This window comes from Leopardus geoffroyi, chromosome D1 (genome assembly GCF_018350155.1).
Source record: "Leopardus geoffroyi isolate Oge1 chromosome D1, O.geoffroyi_Oge1_pat1.0, whole genome shotgun sequence".
NCBI lineage: Eukaryota > Metazoa > Chordata > Mammalia > Carnivora > Felidae > Leopardus > Leopardus geoffroyi.
In genome coordinates this window covers 16,095,935-16,120,285 of record NC_059329.1, presented here as the reverse complement: position 1 = coordinate 16,120,285, position 24,351 = coordinate 16,095,935, and the positions used below count along the sequence as shown (strand labels likewise).

General features: G+C 41.5%; 1 protein-coding gene, 1 non-coding gene and 1 pseudogene across 2 annotated transcripts in view; 1 reads left to right on the top strand and 2 right to left on the bottom strand.

Annotated features, from left to right (window-relative positions):
* Positions 1–17,654, bottom strand: part of ARCN1 (archain 1) — a 28,234-nt gene extending 10,580 nt beyond the window's left edge. Inside the window, exons 1-5 of the mRNA XM_045483026.1 lie at positions 17,474–17,654; positions 3,908–4,171; positions 2,711–2,890; positions 2,395–2,600; positions 1,566–1,730 (exon numbers count right to left, since the gene is read on the bottom strand). Coding sequence (XP_045338982.1) covers positions 1,566–1,730; positions 2,395–2,600; positions 2,711–2,890; positions 3,908–4,171; positions 17,474–17,476 — 818 coding nt within the window. The 5' untranslated portion in view covers positions 17,477–17,654. The remainder of the gene's footprint in view (positions 1–1,565; positions 1,731–2,394; positions 2,601–2,710; positions 2,891–3,907; positions 4,172–17,473) is intronic.
* LOC123602763 lies at positions 645–751 on the bottom strand. The gene has a single exon (XR_006714541.1). It is a non-coding gene; the product is annotated as a U6 spliceosomal RNA (small nuclear RNA).
* Positions 17,655–20,187: 2,533 nt separating the features above from the next.
* LOC123602362 lies at positions 20,188–21,266 on the top strand (annotated as a pseudogene).
* The last annotated feature ends 3,085 nt before the right edge of the window (positions 21,267–24,351 follow it).

Here is a 24,351-nt window from a genome sequence, read left to right as displayed (position 1 = left end):
AGTCTTCCCAGAAACAGAGGAATGAGACTCAAGACCACAAAGGAGCGCATCTTCAAATAGCGCAGGGGCCCATGCGTCTTCACAAGAGTCTGCTCCGTGCTCAGCAAGTATTTCATCATTTAGCAAAGAACCTCGAGCCCTCTCTAATACATGACAGTTTCCAGCATCTTTTTAAAATAGTGCCACACACTAAGCAACCACCAGGAATAGCAAAGGAGCTTTAGCGATTTAAGAGATTTATCCCAATGTATCCCTGTTCATTTCATACAGAAAAGGATATACAAAACACTCCTCTTTCATGCACACCTGATAAAAGTATCCTCCCAGACTCATCTTTCACTTGACCCCAAAACCATCAGCAACATTAGAAGGTCTGGGCTTCAAGACAAGAAATCTGAGTCATGAATATATGAACTTGGTAACTAAAAATGTGACCAACCAATCCTTAGATCGGAAACAAATCAAAATATTCTATACTGAGTTTAAGTACTGAAAAGGCAAACGAAGTTAATTTGCTATTAAAGATATTTATACATTTCGTATTAAAGACTGGTTCTCCTGAAAGTTTAATTAGAAGAAGACATGCCAAAATACAGTGTAGGGCTGCTACACCTCTAGCTCTCTAATTCAAGTCCACTTTTTTTTTTAAATGTGGAAGCTTCTCAAATTTGCGTGTCATTCTTGCACAGAGGCCATGCTCATCTTCTCTGTACCGTTCCTATTTTAGTTTATGTGCTGCCCAAGAGAGCACTAATTCAACTCCACTTTAAGAGACAAGGCATGGGGCGCCTGGGTGGCGCCGTCGGTTAAGCGTCCGACTTCAGCCAGGTCACGATCTCGCGGTCCGTGAGTTCGAGCCCCGCGTCGAGCCTGGAGCCTGCTTCCGATTCTGTGTCTCCCTCTCTCTCTGACCCTCCCCCGTTCATGCTCTGCCTCTCTCTGTCTCAAAAATAAAATAAAAAAACGTTAAAAAAAAAAAATTAAAAAAAAAAAAGAGACAAGGCACACACTAGGCATGAAGACAAGTTACTTATAAATTTAGCCAGCAGAGTTGATAAAAGGTAAGTTCTAAACTTCATAGGAAATAAACAGCTGAGAGCCACAGTTAAAATCAGTTAAAAAAGAAGAAAAAAAAAAAAAAAAAAAAAAAAGACCCCGTGCTAAAATCTGGAATATATTTTAAGTCTTTTTTTTTTTTTTAACACTTTGATTTTATCATTATTTTTTTAATGTTTACTTATCTTGAGAGAGAAGGAGAGAGAGAGCAAGTGAGCGTGAGCAAGGGAGGGGCAGAGAGAGAGGGAGAGAGAAAGAATCCCAAGCAGGGTCCACGCTGTCGTCACAGAACCCAACCCGGAGCTCAATCTCACGAACCATGAGATCAGGACCTGAGCCAAAATCAAGAGTCAGAAGTTTAACCAACTGAGCCAACCAGGTGTCCCTAAAATATATCCTAAGTCTTTTAAATTCTAGAAAAACTAAAAGTCACATAAAGAATTTGTAATGCGCTAAAATAAACATTTTTTAATATATGGTCTGTTCTTACTGAAAAAGTTACTACTCACCTTTCCATATTAATGGGTGGAGCATGCACTTTGGTTGCATCAGAAGTACGCTTGCCCATATTGGAGGACATGATAGTTTCACCTTCAGATTTCAATTTGTCTACAAAATTATCTACTTCCTTCCCTTTGGCTCCAAGTTTCAAAGCCTTGCTGGGGCCTGAAGGCCTAAGTGGAAGAATAAGAAATAACAAAGTAAGAAAAAACATACACATGATTTTTAAAAATTAGTGAATTAGTAACCCCATATCATTGAAGCTTTCCCTAAAGCTGTTCTTTAAGAGGCATGTGCAGATCTCAAGGGAAAAAATCAAAGTATCCTAGTGTTTAGTGGAGAATTAGACTATTCCCTGCCCAAACTGGCAGCTGAGTCACTATTAATACGTAAGCTTCAAGTACCTAAAGAGCAAAGGTACATTTATATAAGCATGCATGATCAGATGAAAACTTTGTACTTTTCGTCCGGATAAATACACCCAGTGCATAAACTGTTGCACATAGTACTTTCAGGTAGTTCAGATTCTCCCTGAAAGCCATTCACACTTAGATTAAAAAATGCTCCATAAACAGTTAAATAGCCCCTTCTTTCCCAAAATAAGGCAACTCTCATGGTATAATTTGTAAAAGAACTCTTTAACACAAAAATTCTCTACCTTCAGATTTCTCCTTTATCCCTTTATTATGTAGCCAATGTAGCCAAATTTAGTATTACATCTTACTTCATCAAGTCATTCATAATTTCAACTTGCCAGAAATCAGTTATCACTCCACAACACACACATACAGCCTTCATCTGCCATTCTAGGGTTGCTGGTGATACACTGGACTATACCTGGCTGGTGCAGGTGCCACTTTTGGTTTATCGGTTTCAATGATGGTCTCTGTGATCATGGCAGCTGTGCTGCCTCCAGATACTGCAGAGCTTCCAAATCCTCCAAATCCTGGTGCTTTTTTGCCCTGCCTCTCTGCATCTCTTCGGGCCTGTTGTAATTCCTTTGCTTTACGCCGCATCTCAGCCTTGGCTTCACGTTCTTGAGTCTACACAAAGAGACATCCATGGATGTGGCTTTCAATATAGGAAAATCAAAATACTAAAAGCCTAAAAGAAAGACACACGAACAAGAACTCCCAAAGAAGACCCTATTTACCTCTCTAACTGCTCTGAACACCTTCTCCTCGTGAGAATCCATTTCCGTGAAGGTTCTAATCTGTGCCAGGTTAACATTCTCCCGGTATCCCAGGGCAACAATTTCATCAAAAGCAAAAATTAAATCAAAACAGTGCTCAGATATTTCATTCTCCTCTAAGGCTCGGCAATACTCAGGTATCTAATAGTGGACAGCAATGGAAAAGAGATTTAAGATCTATCAGCATTTATGTTTCCCAAGTCTTACTCTTTAAAGTACACATATTAAAAAAAAGTAAAATAAAATACACAGATTTCAATAATCATGAATCCCTCTGTTAGATCCTCTACCCTTTCTTTTAAGCAAGACTTTGGCATAAAGTGTGTGTGTGTGTGTGTGCGCGCACGTGCAGGTTGTGTTGCATTGTGTTATATCAATAAGTCTTATCTGGGGCACCTGGCTGGATCAGTAGATAGAGCATGCAACTCGATCTTAGGGTTGTTAAGTTTGAGCCCCATGGTGGGTGTAGAGATAACCTAAAAATAAAATCTTAAAAAATAAATAGGGGCGCCTGGGTGGCTTAGGCGAATTAAGCAGCTAACTTTTGTTTTTAATGTTTATTTTTATAGAGTCTGTGTGCACACTCTCTCTCTTTTTTTTTTCAACGTTTATTCATCTTTGGGACGGAGAGAGACAGAGCATGAACGGGGGAGGGGCAGAGAGAGAGGGAGACACAGAATCGGAAGCAGGCTCCAGGCTCTGAGCCATCAGCCCAGAGCCCGACGCGGGGCTCAAACTCACGGACCGCGAGATCGTGACCTGGCTGAAGTCGGACGCCCAACCGACTGCGCCACCCAGGCGCCCCGCACACTCTCTCTTAAAATAAATATTTAAATAGATAAATAAATCTTATCTGATAAACATGATCTAAAAATATGGACACACAAGTGTCAGAACCACAAAAACAGATCGAAGCAACCACTTAAGGTCTGTGAAAGGAAAGGTCAGTTTGCACATTCTCTTTTGGGATAGTCTAGGAGGGCACAAAGTGTTTGCTGAATGAATAGGGAAGGAGCTGTAGCAATAAACTGCTGGGGTAGGGGTGGGAGGCATGCGGCATGCAAACTGATAAGTAGCAGCTGCTTTGGGGGATAAACAGTTTCATAGAGAAAATTTAAAGCAGAAAACTATAACCCACCATTACAAAAGGACTCTTACCACTCTTGAGAAAAGCCTTAGGGTCTCCAGATCTTCTAAGATGTTACTGTTTTTGGTAGTGATCAGCACCATATACAGTTTCTCCATAGGCTGGTAGACATATCTTACACTCTCTGTTTCAACAAATGTATGCTGTTTTCCAGTGTTCATGAGCTTTGGAAACGCTGCTAACAAGCCCTCAATACGAGTTCGGGTCATCTCCACAAACTGTCGAGAAACAATAGCCTTTCCTGCTTTCGTGCAGACCGCTGCTGCCAACAGCACCTGCCAGGAGCATACATGAAGTAAATACAAATTATTTCTTCAAATCTGTTTTCTTAGCATCCTCAGACCTTACACAGAATGCCACACTCGGTTATTCAGTGACGTGACCTTCAAACTCTACTTCATTGTTCTTTTCATTCTAGTATGTAATTCATAAAGTAAAGCTACAATAGAGGAAAATGAAACTATCATTCCTATTTTTCAATACCATAGCTTAAGAAAAACTTAGTTAAAAAAAACAAAACACCTTTTTCCAAGTCTACAAATATGTTTGTTAACAGATTCCCTAGAACTCAGAAATGGACTGCTCTTTGCTTTGGCAGACCCATGAAGAATAGTTAAAAACTTTTTCTAAGAACAGAAATCTCCACAGCAAAACAGGTCTGACCAGGATTAAAGGTTTAAAGGAAGCCCCTTGACCTTTCCTTTCATTTTTACGTAGAACATGGATCCAATCTAGTGAGTCTAAGTTGATCTTTTGCTCTTTGATTAATAACGTTCCCATCCCACACTATCTTACCTCCAGATATGTAAACAATCTGTAAAATGAGAAACTGAATGACTCAATGTTTTACACAGGTTGTGACACCAATCAATGATCAAGGCCTACAGCCTTTTCTCACAGTCTGGCATTCATTAAACAAAACAAAGCACCAAAAGAAGACGAAGAGACCTCAAATGCCATTAGCAGGGGAGTAAGAAAATTAAGTACAGTATTAACCGTCTCTACAGTCCAGGAACCCAAGAATTCACAAATACAAGTAACAAAAGGACTATTTACACATTTCAGAAGCCTCAACGCTGGGATACAACATCTGAAATAGCAGTATCCCACTAATCAGACTTCGCAGCTTTACAGAAACTGCCGAATAAGCGAGCAACTTGAAGAAAAAACAATTTAGTCAATTCAAATATTCCTATAGTCTCAGTACATCAATAGAGTTCTATAACAATTAGATGAGAACACAATGTCCTTATCCACCAAGACTAGGTAATTAGGTTATTTGGGAGATAATTACCATCATGTTTATTTCCAAGCAGCTAGGTGAAAAGAATTTATATTAGAGAAGTGTTTGGTCTATAGAGGTTCAGGGGCTCCTGGGTGGCTCAGTCAGTTGAGCGACAAACTCTTGATTTCATCTCAGGTCATGAGATCGAGCCCCGTGCTGGGCTCAGGGCTGCTGAGCATGGAGCCTGCATGAGATTCTTTTCTCTCTCTGTCCCTCCCCTGCACACACATGAGCTCTCTCTCAAAATAAATAAGTAAACACTAAAAAAAAAAAAAGGGGGGGGGGCTTCAAATCTTCATGTTCACTTTAAGAAACTGCCCGGGCCATCAGGGTATGCACTGGAAAAGCCACTAAGTATCTGAATGATGTCATTTAGGGGCGCCTGGGTGGCGCAGTCGGTTAAGCGTCCGACTTCAGCCAGGTCACGATCTCGCGGTCCGTGAGTTCGAGCCCCGCGTCAGGCTCTGGGCTGATGGCTCGGAGCCTGGAGCCTGCTTCTGATTCTGTGTCTCCCTCTCTCTCTGCCCCTCCCCCGTTCATGCTCTGTCTCTCTCTGTCCCCAAAAAAATAAACGCTGAATGATGTCATTTACAGAAGCAATCTGTACCACTCTGTCACCACAAAGGTAGAGTTGGTAGGTGTGCCCAAGGCTAACCAGTGGGGCTGGACAAGGGTTGGTGGCCCAAAAAGAATACTGAATTTTTACTGTACATGCTTAAAAATGCACAGAGAAATGCTGAACTTAAGGGTTTAGACGTAGATTCTCTGATCACTGAGCACATCCAGGTGAACAAAGCCCCCAAGATGGGGAGAACTTACAGAGCTCATGGTCAGATCTACCCATACATGAGCTCTCTCTGCCACACTGAGATGATACTTACTGAAAAAGAGGAGACTGTTCCTAAACCAGAAGAGGAGATTGCACAGAAGAAAAAAAAAAAAAAAAAAAACCCAGAAGAAACTGAAGAAACAAAGACTGATGGCCTGGGAGTCAATTCCGTATAAAATAAGTGCAAATATGGGGTGCCTGGGTGGCTCAGTCGGTTGAGCCTCCGACTTCGGCTCAGGTCATTATCTCACAATTTTTGAGTTCAAGCCCCACATCAGGCTCTGAGCTGACAGCTGGGAGCCTGGAGCCTGTTTTGGATTCTGTATCTCCCTCTCTCTCTCTCTGCCCCTCCCCCACTCATGCTATCTCTCTCTCTCTCTCTCTCCCCTTCAAAAATAAATAAACATTAAAAACACATATATTTTAAAATAAATGTAAATAAAATTTAAAGTAGGGAAAAAATGTTTTTTTAAAAAAATGTCCTAAATCATAAATACCCTCAGAAAAAAATCTTGTTTTGTAAATTACTTTTAAAAGGATCAAGAAAATATTTTTTTTTTCAGGGATTTTTATTTTTATTTTTTTCAATATATGAAATTTATTGTCAAATTGGTTTCCATACAACACCCAGTGCTCATCCCAAAAGGTGCCCTCCTCAATACCCATCACCCACTCTCCCCTCTCTCCCACCCCCCATCAACCCTCAGTTTGTTCTCAGTTTTTAAGAGTCTCTTATGCTTTGGCTCTCTCCCACTCTAACCTCTTTTTTTTTTTTTTTTTCCTTCCCCTCCCCCATGGGTTTCTGTTAAGTTTCTCAGGATCCACATAAGAGTGAAAACATATGGTATCTGTCTTTCTCTGTATGGCTTATTTCACTTGGCATTAACACTCTCCAGTTCCAACCACGTTGCTACAAAGGGCCATATTTCATTCTTTCTCATTGCCACGTAGTACTCCATTGTGTATATAAACCACAATTTCTTTATCCATTCATAATTTGGCTATTGTTGAGAGTGCTGCTACAAACATTGGGATACAAGTGCCCCTATGCATCAGTACTCCTGTATCCCTTGGGTAAATTCCTAGCAGTGCTACTGCTGGGTCATAGGGTAGATCTATTTTTAATTTTTTGAGGAACCTCCACACTGTTTTCCAGAGTGGCCGCACCAATTTGCATTCCCACCAACAGTGCAAGAGGGTTCCCGTTTCTCCACATCCTCTCCAGCATCTATAGTCTCCTGATTTGTTCATTTTGGCCACTCTGACTGGCGTGAGGTGATATCTGAGTGTGGTTTTGATTTGTATTTCCCTGGTGAGGAGTGACGTTGAGCATCTTTTCATGTGCTTGTTGGCCATCCGGATGTCTTCTTTAAAGAAGTGTCTATTCATGTTTTCTGCCCATTTCAAGAAAATATTTTAGATAGAGAGTCACAGAGTATAAAAATTTCCAGTTGATTACTTTAAGAATGGCAGGGGTGCCTGGCTGGCCCAGTCGGTTAAGTGTCCAACTTAGGCTCAGGCATGATCTCATGGTTCAAGAGTTTGAGCCCTGAGTCAAGGCTGACAGTCGGGTGCTGACAGCTCAGAGCGTGGAGCCTGCTTCGGATCCTGTGTCTCCCTCTCTCTCTCTGCTCCTCCCCCCCTCAGCCCTCTCTCTAAAATAAAACAAGCATTAAATTTTTTTTAAATGACAAATAATCTAGCTTAAAAGTCCAAAAACAGTTATTTTTCCCCAAATATTTATATATTTTAAAATAAATAGTTTTGCACTCAAAAAAATCTATCTTTCACCAACACTGACCCCTTGGCCTTGGGAGGTTTTTGTCATCACCTACATATGAGGCCAAAAGATATACTGAAGATAGTAAAGGATACCAGAAAAAGAAAAAAAATGCAAAATGATTATGACACATTTCTCAAAGGAAATTATCCATTCCATGTCTTGAACTTTATTTATTTATTTTGGCTATAGATTTTTACTTTTTAATTTGGTTTTATTAAGGTATGATTAACGTATACAATTGTTAAGATATTTAAAGTGTATATCGTGGCAATTCCATGTCTTTACATTAATCGTGTGAAATAAAGATTTCTTTAAATAAGTGGAAGGGTAATTTTTGGTACACAAATAATGCTAATATTTTAATCTCTTTGTAGATGAAACTGACCTAAAATTATTACCAGGTCAAGAGTTATATTTGTACAGAAGGCCAAAACTAAATGTACTCAAGAAATTTGATTTCACATTTTTTTTAAATTTTTTTAAATGTCTTATTTATTCTTGAGAGAAAGAGAGACAGAGCATGAATGAGGGAGGGGCACAGCAAGAGGGAGACACAGAATCCGAAGCAAACTCCAGGCTCTGAGCTGTCAGTACAGAGCCATGAGATCATGACCTGAGCCAAAGTCAGTGGCTCAACCAACTGAGCCACCCAGGTGCCCCTGATTTCACATTAATTTTTTATTTAAAAAAAATTTTTTTTTAACGTTTATTTTTGAGACAGAGAGAGACAGAGCATGAACAGGGGAGGGGCAGAGAGAGAGGGAGACACAGAATTGGAAGCAGGCTCCAGGCTCTGAGCCATTAGCCCAGAGCCCGACGCGGGGCTCGAACTCACGGACCGCGAGATCGTGACCTGGCTGAAGTCGGACGCCCAACCGACTGAGCCACCCAGGCGCCCCTCACATTAATTTTTATCATAGGTTCATATTTCAACCATCTACAGATTTCTGGCAAAACAAAATTACTTTTTTCTTTTTCCTTTTTTTTTTTTTTTTTTTTTAATTTTAGAGGGAGAGAGAGAGCGCGCACACAAGTACGGTAGAAGGGCAGAGGGAGAGAAAGAATCTTAAGCAGGTTCCATGCTGTGCACAGAGCCCAACCCAGGGCTCAATCCCATAAATTACCTGGATCCTGACCTGAGCCAAAATCAAGAGATGGACACTTGGGGCACCTGGGTGACTCAGTCGGTTAAGCGTTTGACTTTTGATTTTGGCTCAAGTCATGATCTCACTGTTGGTTGGATTGAGTCTCGAGTTGGGTTCTGCATTGGCAGCTCGGAATCTGCTTGGAATTCTTTCTTTCTTTCTTTCTTTCTTTCTTTCTTTCTTTCTTTCTTTCTTTCTTTCCTCCCTTCCTTTTCTTTCTTTCTTTCTTTCTTTCTTTCTTTCTTTCTTTCTTTCTTTCTTTCTTTCCTCTCTCTCTCTCTCTCTCCCCCCCTCCTCCTCCCCCCTCATCCTACTCATGCTTTCTCTCTCTCAAAATAAAATAAACATTAAGGAAAAAAAGAGTCCGACACTCTACCAACTGAGACACCCAGGCGCCCCTGGCAAAATAATTAAAAAGATAAAAATTTAGTCACTGTTTCAGCTTACTAATAAGAACAAGCAGGTAAATCTCTGTACTGGTTCACTATTGGTTTACATGCCACATATGTCCAAATAATAATATTTTTGCTCCAAAATGTCCCTCAGAAAAGAGCTGTACTGCATAAAAAACTTGTACATCAATGTTCATAGCAGCATCATTCTTAATGATGAAAATAAGCTAAAAAGCGAAAACCCAAAAGTCTATCAACTGATGAATGGATAAACAAAGTGTATATCCATACAATGGAATATTAGTCATAAAAAGAAATGAAGAACACGCTACAACATGGATGAACTTTGAAAATATTGTGCTAAGTGAAAGAAACCAAACATAAAAGGCCACATCTTACATGCTTCCATTTATATGAAACATCCAGAATTGGCAAAACCAGAAACAGAAAGTTGATTAGTGGTTGCCAGGGGCTCGGAAAGGGGAAATGAGTGACTGCAAATGAGTACAGGGTTTCTCTTTGGGGTTATGAAAATGTTCTAAGTTTAGATAGTGGTGATGGTTGTACAACTTAGTGAACATACTAAAACATCTACTGAATGATATAAATTTAAAAGGCTAAATTTTATGGTATGTGATTTATATATCAATTAAAAATAAAAAAAGGGCAGGGGCGCCTGGTTGGCTCAGTAGATAGAGGATGCAGCTCTTGATCTCAGTGTCATGAGTTCAAGCCCCATGTTGGGTATGGAGCCTACTTAAATTAAAATTTAAAAATTAAAAAAAAAAATTTTTTTAATTAATAAAACAAAAAGGAGAGCAAACCCACAGATTAAGAGAGACTGAAGAAACCTGTCAACCAATCATAATATATAAATCTTATGTGACTCCTGATTCAAACTGTTAAAAAATGTAAGACAACAGGAAAATTTGAACAGTAAAAGAACAGTGAATGATAATAAGGAATTATTGATAATTTTAAAGGTGCGATATATCAATTAAAATATTATACAGAGTGCCTGGTTGGCTCAGTCAGAAGAGTGTGTGACTCTTCATCTCAGAGTTGTGAGTTCAAGGCCACATCAGGTGTACAGATTACTTAAATAAAATTAAAAAAAAAAAATGCATCCATTCCACACAGATAGAACTTAGGTAAAAACTAACACCAAAGGCAACACAAAAGGGACAAAGGAACAAAGAAACAAAAAGCAACTTGTAACCAGAAAGGTATATGCTGTGAAGAGGAGCAAGTCACCTCCTTTATTTTTTTCAAATGTTTATTTACTTTGAAAAAAGAGAGAAACAGGAGCAGGGGAGGAGCAGAGAAAGAGAGAGGGAGAGAGAGAATCCCAAGCAGGCTCCGTGCTGTGAGCCTGGAGCCCAACACAGGGCTCTATCTCACCACTGTGAGGTCTTGACCTGAGCATAAATCAAGAGTGGGCCGTTTAACCAACAGAGCCCCCCAGGAACCCCCATCTACTTTGCTTTATTAATTGGGCTTGTCAAAGGCTATTTATAGATTGGTGGTCTCCATTTTAACATTATTATAAAAATAACTAAATGATTATTTATTGAACACCTACTACACACACCAGATGTTCTCCAGGAATACTAAGAGGAAACCGATTAGCATTCTTCCTTCCAAAAGCCTAGTAGGATCTTAAGAGGTCACATCACAAGAAAAACCATTTTGTAAGTAAGTATGGTGAGGGATGTTAACTAGACTTATTGTAATGATCATTTCACAACATATACAAATATTGAATCATCATGCTGTACACCTGAAACTGATATAATGTTATATATCAATTATACCCCAATTTTATTTTATATTTTTTTTAAATTTTTTTTTTTTTCAACGTTTATTCATTTTTGGGACAGAGAGAGACAGAGCATGAACCGGGGAGGGGCAGAGAGAGAGGGAGACACAGAATCGGAAACAGGCTCCAGGCTCCGAGCCATCAGCCCAGAGCCCGACGCGGGGCTCGAACTCACGGACCGCGAGATCGTGACCTGGCTGAAGTCGGACGCTCAACCGACTGCGCCACCCAGGCGCCCCTTTATTTTATATTTTTAATGTTTATTTATTTTTGAGACACAGAGGGACAGAACGTGAGTGGGGGAGGGGCAGAGAGAGAGGGAGACATAGAATCTAAAGCAGGCTCCATGCTCCAAGCTGTCAGCACAGAGCCTGACACAGGGCTCGACCCCATGAACCATGAAATCATGACCTGAACCAAAGTCGGACGCTTAGCCGACTGAGCCACCCAGGCGCCCTATTATACCTCAATTTCAGAAAAAAAAGCCTACAAGGGATAAGACACAAATAAGTGTAATACTGGGCAGAATGTGTTAAGTAACATACTCTGGGATTTCAAAGAGATTACTTCTAGTTGGTAAGATCAGGGATGACTTGGTGAAAGAAACAGCGCTTAAATCATGCTTTGATTAATTGGGGGAAGTTGAGTGTGTAAATATGAACAAACAGTAGAGTAAAACAGTAGGTAGGACCTAAGCAGAAGAGCTCTACTCTGAGACTCTCTTTGAGTCATTCCATTATACAGATACAAGCAAAATAAGGCTTCTGAAGTAGTACCAAAGTGCCCCACACTAAGTATGGCTCTAAACCTTGAAATACCCAAGACACCACAATCAGAGGGACCATGAAGCTGACACAGGTTTCTATTCACTATGTTATTCATGTCACCTCTGGAAGGTATGGTCACCTCTAAACAAGATAAATTTAACCTGTTCTAAATTAGCATTCGTCTTCTTAAGTGCCTTGACATAATAAAGCTTCCCCTTCATATCAGTGTTCACCAATGTCAAACATTTACTTATTTTTTTTCAATGTTTATATATTTTTTGTGAAAGCAAGACAGAGAGAGCGAGGGAGGGAGAGAGAGAGGAGGGGACAGACAGAATCCCAAGCAGGCTCCACGCTGTAAGTGTAGACAGAGCTCAATACAGGGCTCAGTCTCACAAACCATGAAATGATGACCTGGGCCAAAACCAACAGTCAAGACGCTTAAATGGCTGGAGCCACCCAGGAGCCCCAACGTTTAACATTTATTAAAATACAGTATACACGGGGCGCCTGGGTGGCTCAGTCGGTTGAGCGTCCGACTTTGACTCAGGTCACGATCTCGCGGTCCGTGAGTTCGAGCCCCGTGTCAGGCTCTGGGCTGACAGCTCAGAGCCTGGAGCCTGCTTCTGATTCTGTGTCTCCCTCTCTCTCTACCCCTCCCCTGTTCATGCTCTGTCTCTCTCTGTCTCAAAAATAAATAAAAGTTGGGGCGCCTGGGTGGCTCAGTCGGTTAAGTGTCTGACTTCAGCTCAGGTCACGATCTTGCCGTCCATGAGTTCGAGCCCCACGTCAGGCTCTGGGCTGATGGCTCGGAGCCTGGAGCCTACTTCTGATTCTGTGTCCCCCCCTCTCTCTGCCCCTCCCCTGTTCATGCTCGGTCTCTCTCTGTCTCAAAAATAAATAAATGTAAAAAAAAAAAAAAAAAAAAAAATTAAAAAAAAATAAAAGTTAAAAAAAATTTTTTTTTAATAAAATAAAATAAAATAAAATACAGTATACACAACAAGGTAAGTTAATTTTTCTGACTGTAATTTGATCTGATTTTCTTTGGGGAAGAATGAATAAATATGATTCTCTATAAAGTTGCTTTATTTATTTATTACATTTTTGGAAAAGAACATTTAGACCTAAGAGGACCTTTCAAGAGCCCGTGGTGGTTTTATAGATGTAAAAACCGAGGGCCCAAAAGTTAGATGACATCTCCAGGATTGTTGAAAACAAAACAACAACAAAAAAACATTAAGTTGAGCTTCGTCAAACAACTTTCTCTTAATAATACTTAAGATGGTTTGAGTATATTATCATTTGTGTTTGGATTAAATAACAACTCTCGGGGCACCTGGGTGGCGCAGTCAGTTAAGCGTCCGACTTCAGCCAGGTCACGATCTCGCGGTCCGTGAGTTCGAGCCCCGCGTCGGGCTCTGGGCTGATGGCTCAGAGCCTGGAGCCTGTTTCCGATTCTGTGTCTCCCTCTCTCTCTGCCCCTCCCCCGTTCATGCTCTGTCTCTCTCTGTCCCAAAAATAAATAAACGTTAAAAAAAAAAAAAAATTAAAAAAAAAAAAAAGAACAGCTGCTTCAGCTGCCCCTGCATTATTAAAAAAAAAAAAAAATAACAACTCTCTTCTACCCAGATTTAACTACATGGATCAGAAAGTTCTTGGAGTAAAGAAACCTAAAGAATTAGTTTCTGTTCTGCCTCTGTCACTAATTATATATTGCATAAGTCACTTAATTGCCTCCCCAAAATAGAAGTTTATATGAAATCTACAGTGCCTTTGCATCTTTACAATTCTAAAGTTAAGCATTTGAAAATTTTATAGCAACTAAAAGTGTACAATACCCCCACTTTACACCCACTACTCCAGTAGCAATTACTTTGGAACAGTATTTTACGTTAATATTAAGCTGCTAAAAGGCAAACTGCCTCATCAAAACAAATCATGTGTGTGCAGACAGAGCTGTGTCTGAAATAAGCTGCCATACCATGTCTTCATCCCCACTAGTGATAAAGGTCTGAGAATAACAGGTAGTGATCCACCATAAACACGCACAATTCCCTAAAGAAAAAAGCTGAAGATTTCCTCGAACCTCTAGATGTTCCATATTCCTCACTCCCAGAACTAGGCAGTCACTTTTTCCTTTGTAAATGACTGCAATGATGTCATATACACATATATGTGATTCACGATCATATTAAGGCTAGTTTCTACAACTGTCAGAGAGGATCACTTTGTCTTTCCTGTTTGCATGAGGTAATTACAGAGAGAATCAGAGGGATGATTACAATAAAATCTACACCTCATACAAAACCTAAAACTTGAAAGTTACTCAGTGAGAGTTTTAAGCTCATCCCAAGTTTCTTGTAGAGAATGAAAATAAAAGGACATTGTTCTCACTTTCGGCAGTAAAAACTTTCTACTTGAAGTATAAACAGTTGACAAATCAACAGAAACTCAAGAACTTTTTTCTTCTTTGCTGTACTCTCAAACAATCAAAAAGATACATAAAGAAAACAAAAGCTGTGCAGCTGCTATGTTATATACAAAGGTAAATAAAAGCAATAATAACATCCTAGTTGGGGACTGTTATTACTATGTAGGATTTCAGTTTCTCCCTCATTATGTGCAGATCATTCACAGGAACCCAAATCTAGCTTTCTAATAACTAATGACTTTTGGAACGGAATGTCATCATTTATATTCAATGTGTCCAGTCTAGTTTACTCATTGCTATCCTGAGTGAATAAAACAGCATTCTGTAAGTAACCAAACATTTTACAGACTGTTGCTACCATGAGACTTCATATCAAGTTTATGCAATTCTAAATTTATTAAGACAAAGAACGGACCATACTATCTAACAAATGTTAAGAAAATAAGAACATGTTCTCATTAATTTGCAGAAAACTAGAAAGAAGATCTAATCAAAGGATGCCCTTTTTTGTACTTCACTTTATGAAAAGGCATCATAAGCCATTTGTTTCTGCATTTGTTCATTTATTTCCCCTACTAGGACTTCCTAATATGGGACATTTTGCATTAACTTCTTTGCATTAACAAGGAAATTTATTTTTCAAAAATCAACATTTATTATACCTAAAACTGTCAATACTGTGTGCCAACTTTAAAACTTTGAAAAAAAGAAAAACAGGAAAATGACATACCTACAACCCTCCCACCAACGTTTATGTACTGATATCTTCAACTTACTCTGAAATGCATTTAAAAAATTAAAAATTAAAAAAAAAAAAAGGTGGAGAGAGGGATGGATGGATGATTAAATGAGCAATAAAATAAACATAGAGAAATGTTAATTATAGAATCTAGCTGCTGATGGGGCGCCTGGCTGGCTCAGTCAGTGGAGCATGAGACTCTTGATCTTGGGGTTGTAAGTTCAAGCCTGCACTGGCTGTAGAAATTACTTAAAAATAAAATCTTAAAAAAAAAAATGTGGGTGAAATAACTGTGAAGTTATTTCAACCTTCCTAGATGTTTGAAAGTTTTATAATAAAATGCTGAGGAAAAATCATCTTTCAGAAGTTCTGACACAACTTTTAGACAGAATAAATCTTACAAAACGTGACCTATTTGGACATTTCTACTATCTAGGAATCTTTTAGTAAAAGAATAAGACCCAAAAACATACAGAAATAATACTTAATAATTTCTTAACACTCAGCAGAGCATAATATACTGAGATAAGTTTTTCTCCAGAGTACACCAATCTGTGGGTATCTGGCTCTTGCCAAGTCCCATATAATTTTTTAAAATATGCATATTTAAATATGACACAACTGTATGTATATGCACATATTCAAATAACATGCAAAATTTATTTTTATGTTTATCATTCAATACCTAAGGCTTTATCATCTCTCAGTTATCAATGAATTAAAAATATTAAGTTCCAGGGCGACTGGGTGTCTCAGTCGGTTGAGCATCCAGCTCTTGGTATTGGCTCGGGTCACCATCTCATGATTCACGAGTTTGAGCCCCACATCGGGCTCTTCGCTGATGGTGTGGTGCCTGCTTGGAATCTGGTCTCTCCTCCCCTTTGCCCCTCACCTGCTTGTGCTCTCTCATATATTAAGTTCCAAGAACTTTTCAACAAACACGATTTTTGTAAAGACTATCTGTATTTGGTTTATGTACTACAAGACTTTAATTTTGCTATTAAAATTATAATATGCTCTAAAATGCACTAAATACACCCAGGATGTAAACAGCCAAGTAATTTAAGAATCCCTATCCCAATATTGAGCCTCCTAGTGGAAATGAAAAACGGGAGTTTTTGAAACATTTATGTCCAACAGTAAAGTTTACGAGGCAAACCTTCTGGGTGCGATTTATTTGCCTGAAGCTGAAAACAAAAATCCTTCAGTGGTTTAAAAACCAAGCATGAATCCTACCCCTCCACCATCCAAGTTCTCATGTAAAAACGCCGTCAACAGAACTGAATAGGATTGGCACCAAACTATACTGTCACCTCTCAAGTGTGTAGGAAGATGCTTTAAATCAATTAATGAATTAACGGAATAAAAAAAAAATCCTTCAAAAGATTTAAGAGCATAAAGTACACTAAGTCACTAGCTCATCTGGAACCAAAGAATTTCTCCTACTTCATAAATATCCACAAACTGTAGTGATAAAGCAAGATTTCGTGCTGTCAGCACTGTTTTGTCCCATCCTCAAACACATTAATCTTCCCCGTCTCTACAATAGATGAGAACATGAAGATCACGCATCTGAAGGCAAGGAACATCTGAAGAAGGGTGCAACCCCTTCTTGTCCTCCCCCCGTGAGAGTTCCGATTACGATGTGCCACCTACACATTTTACTTCGGTAAGTTCCTTGAAAACAGAAAGCCTGTGTTCTCTATTACTCGCTCACATCTCCCTAACGCCCCATACACGGCATGTACTGGGTAACACTGACAAACGGACACACCTAAATTCTGTAGCGAAAGGTTTCAGGGACACCTGGGTCCTACAAAGTAACGTCACAAGTTCCTCCTTCCTGTTCCATCTTCCTTTCGAACTTTCCTCTATTTCCCCCTTCCGAACAAACAAAAGAAGTCCTGAACACCAATGGGTTTGGATTCCGAGTATCAAGGGCCTACCAAACCCCGGGGATGAGAGGAGAGCCGATTACCGAAGAAAGGGACCCCCCCCCCGCCCAAGAGGAGACCAGCCTGCAGAGCCCGGCCCCCAGGGAACCCTCTGGACACTAGCACCGAGGTCTGCAGCGAGACGGTCTAAGCCACTCCACTACGCGGTTCTCGAACAGCAACACCCCGGGCCCAGAAGAGGAGGGTGCCCAGCTGGGCAGGGAGAAGGGGTGTGGGAGCAACGGGAAAGGAACTGCAGGCAGGTCCGTCGGATCTCCTGGGAGGTCGGGCACAGGGCAGGGAAGTCCACACGGCTCCCCGAGCCCCGAGGGAAGTGTCCGGCTCCAGGCCCTCTGGGCGGGACTCCTCTGGCCCCAGCACCAGGCCGTCTGGCAGGGACAACGGGCAAGGGAAGCAGACCCCGGCAATCCGGACCGGCTCGGATCTTACCATGGTGAGGACGGTGATGGGGCTCACTCGCGCTTCCGGCTCCACTGGGGCTGGGGTCAGGGGAAGGGGAGCACCGGCCGCTCCGGACCTGCCGCCCCCCTGTCAGGAGCCGCTGCCGCTTCGCCTCTTGCCAAGATGGCGGCCTCGAGCCACGTCTCCAACCGGAAATGGCGCGGGTCAAAGGGCGGAGGGCGGGGCGCCGTGGGGTGGGGATGTGCAGTACCCGGCTGCTGGGCAGGTTTTGCCAAGGAGGTATTGGAGGCTCACGCTACAGCTCCGAAAGCTCCTGTTTCTGTGCTTTCACAGATTGTCAGCGCGTTCACTTAATTAGCAACACCTCTTACAGTTTATAAAGCTCTCGCAGCCACCGTATTATTTAATATACAAACTAACTGGTGTGCATAAGGGACTAGTATTCAGAATATATAAAGAACTCTTAGAACTCAGTAATAAAAATATGAGCTCATTTAAAAATGGGGACAATCCGGGTACCTGACTGGCTCAGTGCAAAGAGCATGCGGTTCTTGATCCTGGGGTTGTGAGCAGGAGCCTCACACTGGGTGTAGAAATGAGTTAAAAATAAATAAATAAGATAAATAAATAAAAATGAGCGAACTAGACAAGTCTCCACAGAAGACAAAAAGGGGTGCCTGGGTGGCTCAGTCAGTTGAGCTTCTGACTCTTGATTTTGGCTCAAGTCATGATCTCAGGATGGTGGGATCAAGCCCCGTGTCAGGCTCTGTACTGACAGTACAGGGCCTGCTTAGGATTCTCTTCCTCCACCCCTCCCCTGCTTGTGTTTTCTTTTTCTCTCTCCGCCCCCCCCCCCCCCCCGTCTCAAAAATAAACAAACTTTAAAAAAAGTAAAAAAGATATACAAATGACCAATAAGCACACAAAAAGATGCTCAACATCCTTAGTTCTTAGGAAAATGCAAATCAAAATCACAATGAGATACCATTTCACACCCACTAAGATGGCTATAACAATAAGTGTTGGTGAGAATGTGAAGAAATTAAAACCCTCTCCCAATGCTGGTGGAAATGTAAAATAGTGCAGATGCTTTGGAAAAAGTTTGGCGGTTTCTCAAAAATTAAACAGAGTTACCATATGATCCATCAATTTCACTCCTTGGTACATACCCAAGAGAATTAAAAACATATGTTCATACAAAAATTTGTACACCAGTGTTCCTAGAAGCATCATCCATAATAGCCAAAAAGTGGAAACAATGCAAATGTCCATCAATAGATGAATGAATAACAAAATGTGTCATATTAGTCATAAAAAGATAATGATACATGATACAACATGGATGAACCTGTTAAGTAAAGGAAACCAGTAACAAAACACCACAGTTTATATTGGAAGACTTGCTCTGAACCTGTTCATTCCATTTATAGGAAATGTCCAGGGTAGGCAAGTCCATAGAGGTAGAAAGTAGCATTGTAAGGGATTAGGAGAGGGAAGAAATGGGGAGGGAGGTTTGTTCTTTAAAGTGATGAAAATGTTTTGGAATTAGAGATGGTGGTTACACAATCTTGTGACGATACTAAAAACTAGATTGTACACTTTAAAAGGGTGAATTTTTATGGTTTGTAAGTTGTATCTTTATTTTGTTTATTTTTATTTTTTAATGTTTATTTATTTTTGAGAGAGAGAGCACGAGCAGAGGAGGGGCAGAGACAGAGGGAGACAGAGCATCTGAGCACAAAGCCTGATGCAGGGCTCAAATTCATGAACTGTGAGATCATGACCTGAGCCGAAGTCAGACACTCAACTGACTGAGCCACCCAGGTCGCCCTGAGATTTTATTTTTAAATAAACATGGGGTTTGAACTTACAACCCCAAGACCAAGAGATCAAGAGTCATATGCTTTACCGACTGAGCTAGCCATGTACCCCTAAATCATATCTTTTTAAAAAGTGTTGTGTCAACTTTGGCTCAGGTCATGATCTCACAGTTTGTGGGTTTGATCCCCCATATCGGGCTCTGTGCTGACATCTCAGAGCCTGGAGCCTGCTTTAGATTCTGTGTGTCTGTCTCTCCCTGCCCCTAACCTGCTCTCTCTCTCTCTCTCTTTCTCTCCCTCTCAAAAATAAAATAGACATTGAAAAAAAATTTTTAAGTGTGCAGGGGAAAAAAAGTGTGTGAGAAGCAGGGCTTATGCCCATTTTATAGACGAAGAAAATGACGACAAGTTTAGGAAATTTACACAAAGTTCTAAGCCAGTACGTAATGGAAATAAAACTCAAATCCAGTCTTCTGATTCTGTTGGCATTTCTCCCATGCCAAGGGTCAGACTCAGAGTATACCTGATTCAGCAGTTGTTCCCTGCGTCCTTTATCATTTTGTCCCACACTACTAGCTCAACTCTGCAGCACTCATCCACTGCAGCCGTGGAAAAACAGCATTCTTTTATTGAGTGTTTATTTTGTGTCAGGTACTTTGCACATTATCTCTAGTCCTTTACAACAATCCAGATAAGGACACTGAGGATCAAAGAAGTTAAACACTTGCCCAAACTCAAACAGCCTGTAAATGATAGAGCCAGGATTGAAACCCCGGTTTCCTCATGATGACACTGCCCCCTTTTTACCTCTTGTTTATTCCTTAATACTTACTGAACACTTACAATGAGCCAGGTTTTACTCTAAATTCTTCACACAGATTATCTCATTTCATCCTCAAGAGAGTCTCTTTCCCCCAGTCATCCAAGATGCCGAAAGGAAAGAAGGCTAAGAGGAAGAAGGTGGCCCTGGTCCCTGCTGTTGTGAAGAAACAGGAGGCCAAGAAGGTGGTCCCCTGTTTGAGAAAAGGTCCCAGGACTTTGGCACTGGACAGGACATCCAGCCCCAGAAGGACCTCACCTGCTTTGTCAAATGGCCCTCATACATCTGGCTGCAGTAGCAAAGGGCTATTAAATATCAACATCTAAAAGTGCCTCCTGAGACTAACCAGTTCACTCAGGCCTTGGACCGCCAAACAGCTAGCTATTCAACTGCTTAAGCTGACTCACAAATACAGACCGGAGACAAAGCAAGAAAAGAAGCAGAGGTTGTCAGCTCAGGCTGAGAAGAAAGCTTCAGGCAAAGGAGATTTCCCCACTAAGAGGCCTCCTGTCCTTCAAGCTGGGGTTAATAATGTCACCATCTTGGGGGCGCCTGGGTGGCTCAGCTGGTTAAGCGTCCGACTTCGGCTCAGGTCATGATCTCAGGGTCCGTGAGTTGGAGCCCCACGTCGGGCTCTGTGCTGACAGCTCAGAACCTGGAGCCTGCTTCGAATTCTGTGTCTCCCTCTCTCTCTGCCCCTCCCCTAGTCACACTCTGCTCTCAAAAATGAATAAAAACACTGAAAAATTAAAAAAAAAATAATGTCACCACCTTGGTGGAAAACAAGCTGCTGGTGATAGCACATGATGTGGATTCCATTGAGCTGGTCTTCTTCCTGCCAGCCCTGTGTTGTAAGACAGGGGTTCCCTACTGCATTATCAAGGGCAAGGCCAGGCTGAGGCATCCGGTCTACAGGAAGGCCTGCACTACTGTCACCTTCACGCCAGGTAACTTGGAAGACCAAGGAGCTCTGGCTAAGCTGGTGGAAGCCATCAGGACCCATTACAACAACAGATACTATGAGATCCACTGTCACTGGGGAGGTAACATCATGGGTCCAAAGTCAGTGGCTCCCATCGCCAAGTTGGAAAAGGCAAAGGCTAAAGAATTGGCCACCAAACTGGACTAAGTGGACGCTGTTGAACTTTCTGTACAGAAAAGTAATAACAAGTTCTCTTTCAGCCAGTGTCAAAAATAATAACAATAAGGGGCACCTGGGTGGGTAGGTATCTGACTCTTGATTTTGGCTTAGGTAGTGATCTCACGGTTTATGGGATCGAGCCCCATGTCAGGCTCTGTGCTGGCAGCTCAGAGCCTGCTTGGGATTCTCTCTCTCCCTCTCTCTCTCTGCCCCTCCCCTGCTCCTGCTCATGTGCTCACTCTCTTTCTCTCAAAATAATCTTAAAAATAATAATAATAATCCTCACAAGAATTCTGTGAAAGAGGATCTCTAATAATCTCTTTTACAAGGTACAAAGAGGAAAACTATTCTACCACAGGTGTTGGGGCTAGAGAGTAGCAAAGCCAGGATTCGAACAAAGGCTGCTCAACTTCAGAACCTGTGCCCTTAAACCCTGCATTATAGAATACTCACTCTTACTGCAGTTTCATTGCTAGTGGCTTTCTGGCAGAATCTTTACAAAGCTCACATATTTTATTTTTTTTAAGTTTTTTTATTTATTTTTGAGACAGAGAGAGACAGAGCATGGGCAGGGGAGGGGCAGAGAGAGAGGGAGACACAGAATCCGAAGCAGGCTCCAGGCTCTGAGCTGTCAGCACAGAGCCTGAGGCGGGGCTTGAACTCACAGACTGTGAGATCATGACCTGAGCTGAAGTCGGATGCTTAACCGACGGAGCCACCCAGGCGCCCCAAAGCTCACATATTTTAAAACTTTAAAAAAAAAAAAGTTTTTTTAAAAAAAAAATTAAAAAAAAAAGTTAAAAAAAAAAATTTTTTTTTTCCAACGTTTATTTATTTTGGGGACAGAGAGAGACAGAGCATGAACGGGGGAGGGGCAGAGAGAGAGGGAGACACAGAATCGGAAACAGGCTCCAGGCTCTGAGCCATCAGCCCAGAGCCCGACGCGGGGCTCGAACTCCAGGACTGCGAGATCGTGACCTGGCTGAAGTCGGACGCTTAACCGACTGCGCCACCCAGGCGCCCCCCAAAAAAAAAGTTTTTAAAAAAAGTTTTTTTAAAAAAAAGGTTTTTTCAAAAAAAGTTTAAAAAAAAAGTTTTTGTTTTTTTTGTTTTTTTTTTTTTAAATTTTTTTTTCAACGTTTTATTATTTATTTTTGGGACAGAGAGAGACAGAGCATGAACAGGGGAGGGGCAGAGAGAGAGGGAGACACAGAATCGGAAACAGGCTCCAGGCTCTGAGCCATCAGCCCAGAGCCTGACGCGGGGCTCGAACTCACGGACCGCAAGATCGTGACCTGGCTGAAGTCGGACGCTCAACCGACTGCGCCACCCAGGCGCCCCAAAAAAAAGTTTTTTTTTTTAAAAAAAGTTTTTTAAAACTTATTTTACATCCCTGGAGGGATGTAAGTCAAACTGTATTTTTTAATTTTGGTTATAAAATCCATATTTTTAAAAAGGCAAATTCTTAATTTAAAAATAGTAAAAAATCTTGCCTGGAATTATTGTTTTCTTGTGGCCACTTCTGGGGATCTTCCATACGGACCACCGAAGTGCAGTGCAAAAGGGCAGTGCGGCAAAGACAAACTGACGCGTCCTTTGGAAATACAACATCAGCTAACTTAAACTGCATAAGAAAAGCACCCTTGCAAACACGCTTTCTGAGGAGTGCCTTAGGGGCAGTATGTCTTAATGGTTCACAGCAGGGATTTAGAAGTCGGACTGACCCGCGTTTGACTCCCATTTTGACCACTTACTAGCTGGGTCTAGGCAAGTAATTTTAACTCTCCTAAACTTCCATGATCTAATCTCTCAATTGGCAGGAACATCTGTTTCAAAAGGTGGTGAAGTTAGATAATCCATTAATAAATAAGACTATATAATCTGAGTGCTCCTGCGTGGGGAGTGCTCAATAATACATATGCATTATTATTAGCAATAACAGAGGACACAAAAATTTTTAAGTATTTTGCAGTTCCATTTTTGGCCAGAAGTGTCTCTCATTTTCCTTTTTAAAGCCACTTTCCTGCTTTTGTCTGGCAGGTTTTCAGGGTCAGTTTCCAATATTCTTTTCTCTGTGTTTCTCACCCTCTCTCTGACTTCCCAAATTAATTTTTTTTAATGTTTATTTTTCAGAGAGAGAGAGAGCGCGCACGCACGAGCAGGGGAGGGGCAGAGAGAGAGACACAGAATCTGAAGCAGGCTCTGAGCTGTCAGCACAGAGCCCTAAGGGGGCCTTGAACCCACTAACGGAGAGATCTTGACCTGAGCCGAAGTCCCACTTAACCGAAGTTACCGCTTAACCGACAGAGCCACCCAGGCACCCCACTGATTCCCCAAATTAACTATGTCCATGGTTTTGAAATATTTATCCCTTACGTCTTCGTTCATCATTCCTCATTCACCCATCCAACACGCATTTTAAAAGCCCCTAAGTGGGGCGCCTGGGTGGCTCAGTCGGTTAAGCGTCCGACTTCAACTCAGGTCACGATCTCGCGGTGGGCTGGTGGCTCGGAGCCTGGAGCCTGCTTCCGATTCTGTGTCTCCCTCTCTCTCTGCCGTTCATGCTGTCTCTCTCTGTCTCAAAAATAAATAAACGTTAAAATAAAATAAAAGTGCCTAAGTTATGCAATGCCCTAACGAAGCTCAGTCGTCAGCAAATAAAACTATAGGAAACTAGGTTCAATTTGAATCGCATATAAATAACGAACGATTTCTTGATATAAGCATGTCCCATGCAATGAGACACTGTGGAGGTGACGGACTATAATGTAATACAAGTGCTATAAAAGCACATTCAAGGTGCTGCGAGGAATACTGCCTCGAGAGTCAGCCTCAATTCCGATCACACTGGTTTAGGACGAATTGCCTTGTTCTAGCGGGAGAAACGTACACAGAGTTTCCAGATTGGAGGGCTAACTGTACGAACCGATACTCATCAGCCGGCTCTACCAGCCTTGGTCGCTAGATGCCGCCACAGACGCATTTACTGAAACCATAGAAAAACAGGCGACTAGCCCGCCCAGAGAGGCTTCATGCAAAACCCTCCAGATCCTCCTCGGAACCTCCGCTGCTGGGAGAGAGGCAAAACGCGAGGGGAGTAGGTCTCACGAGAGCGGAAGCAAGT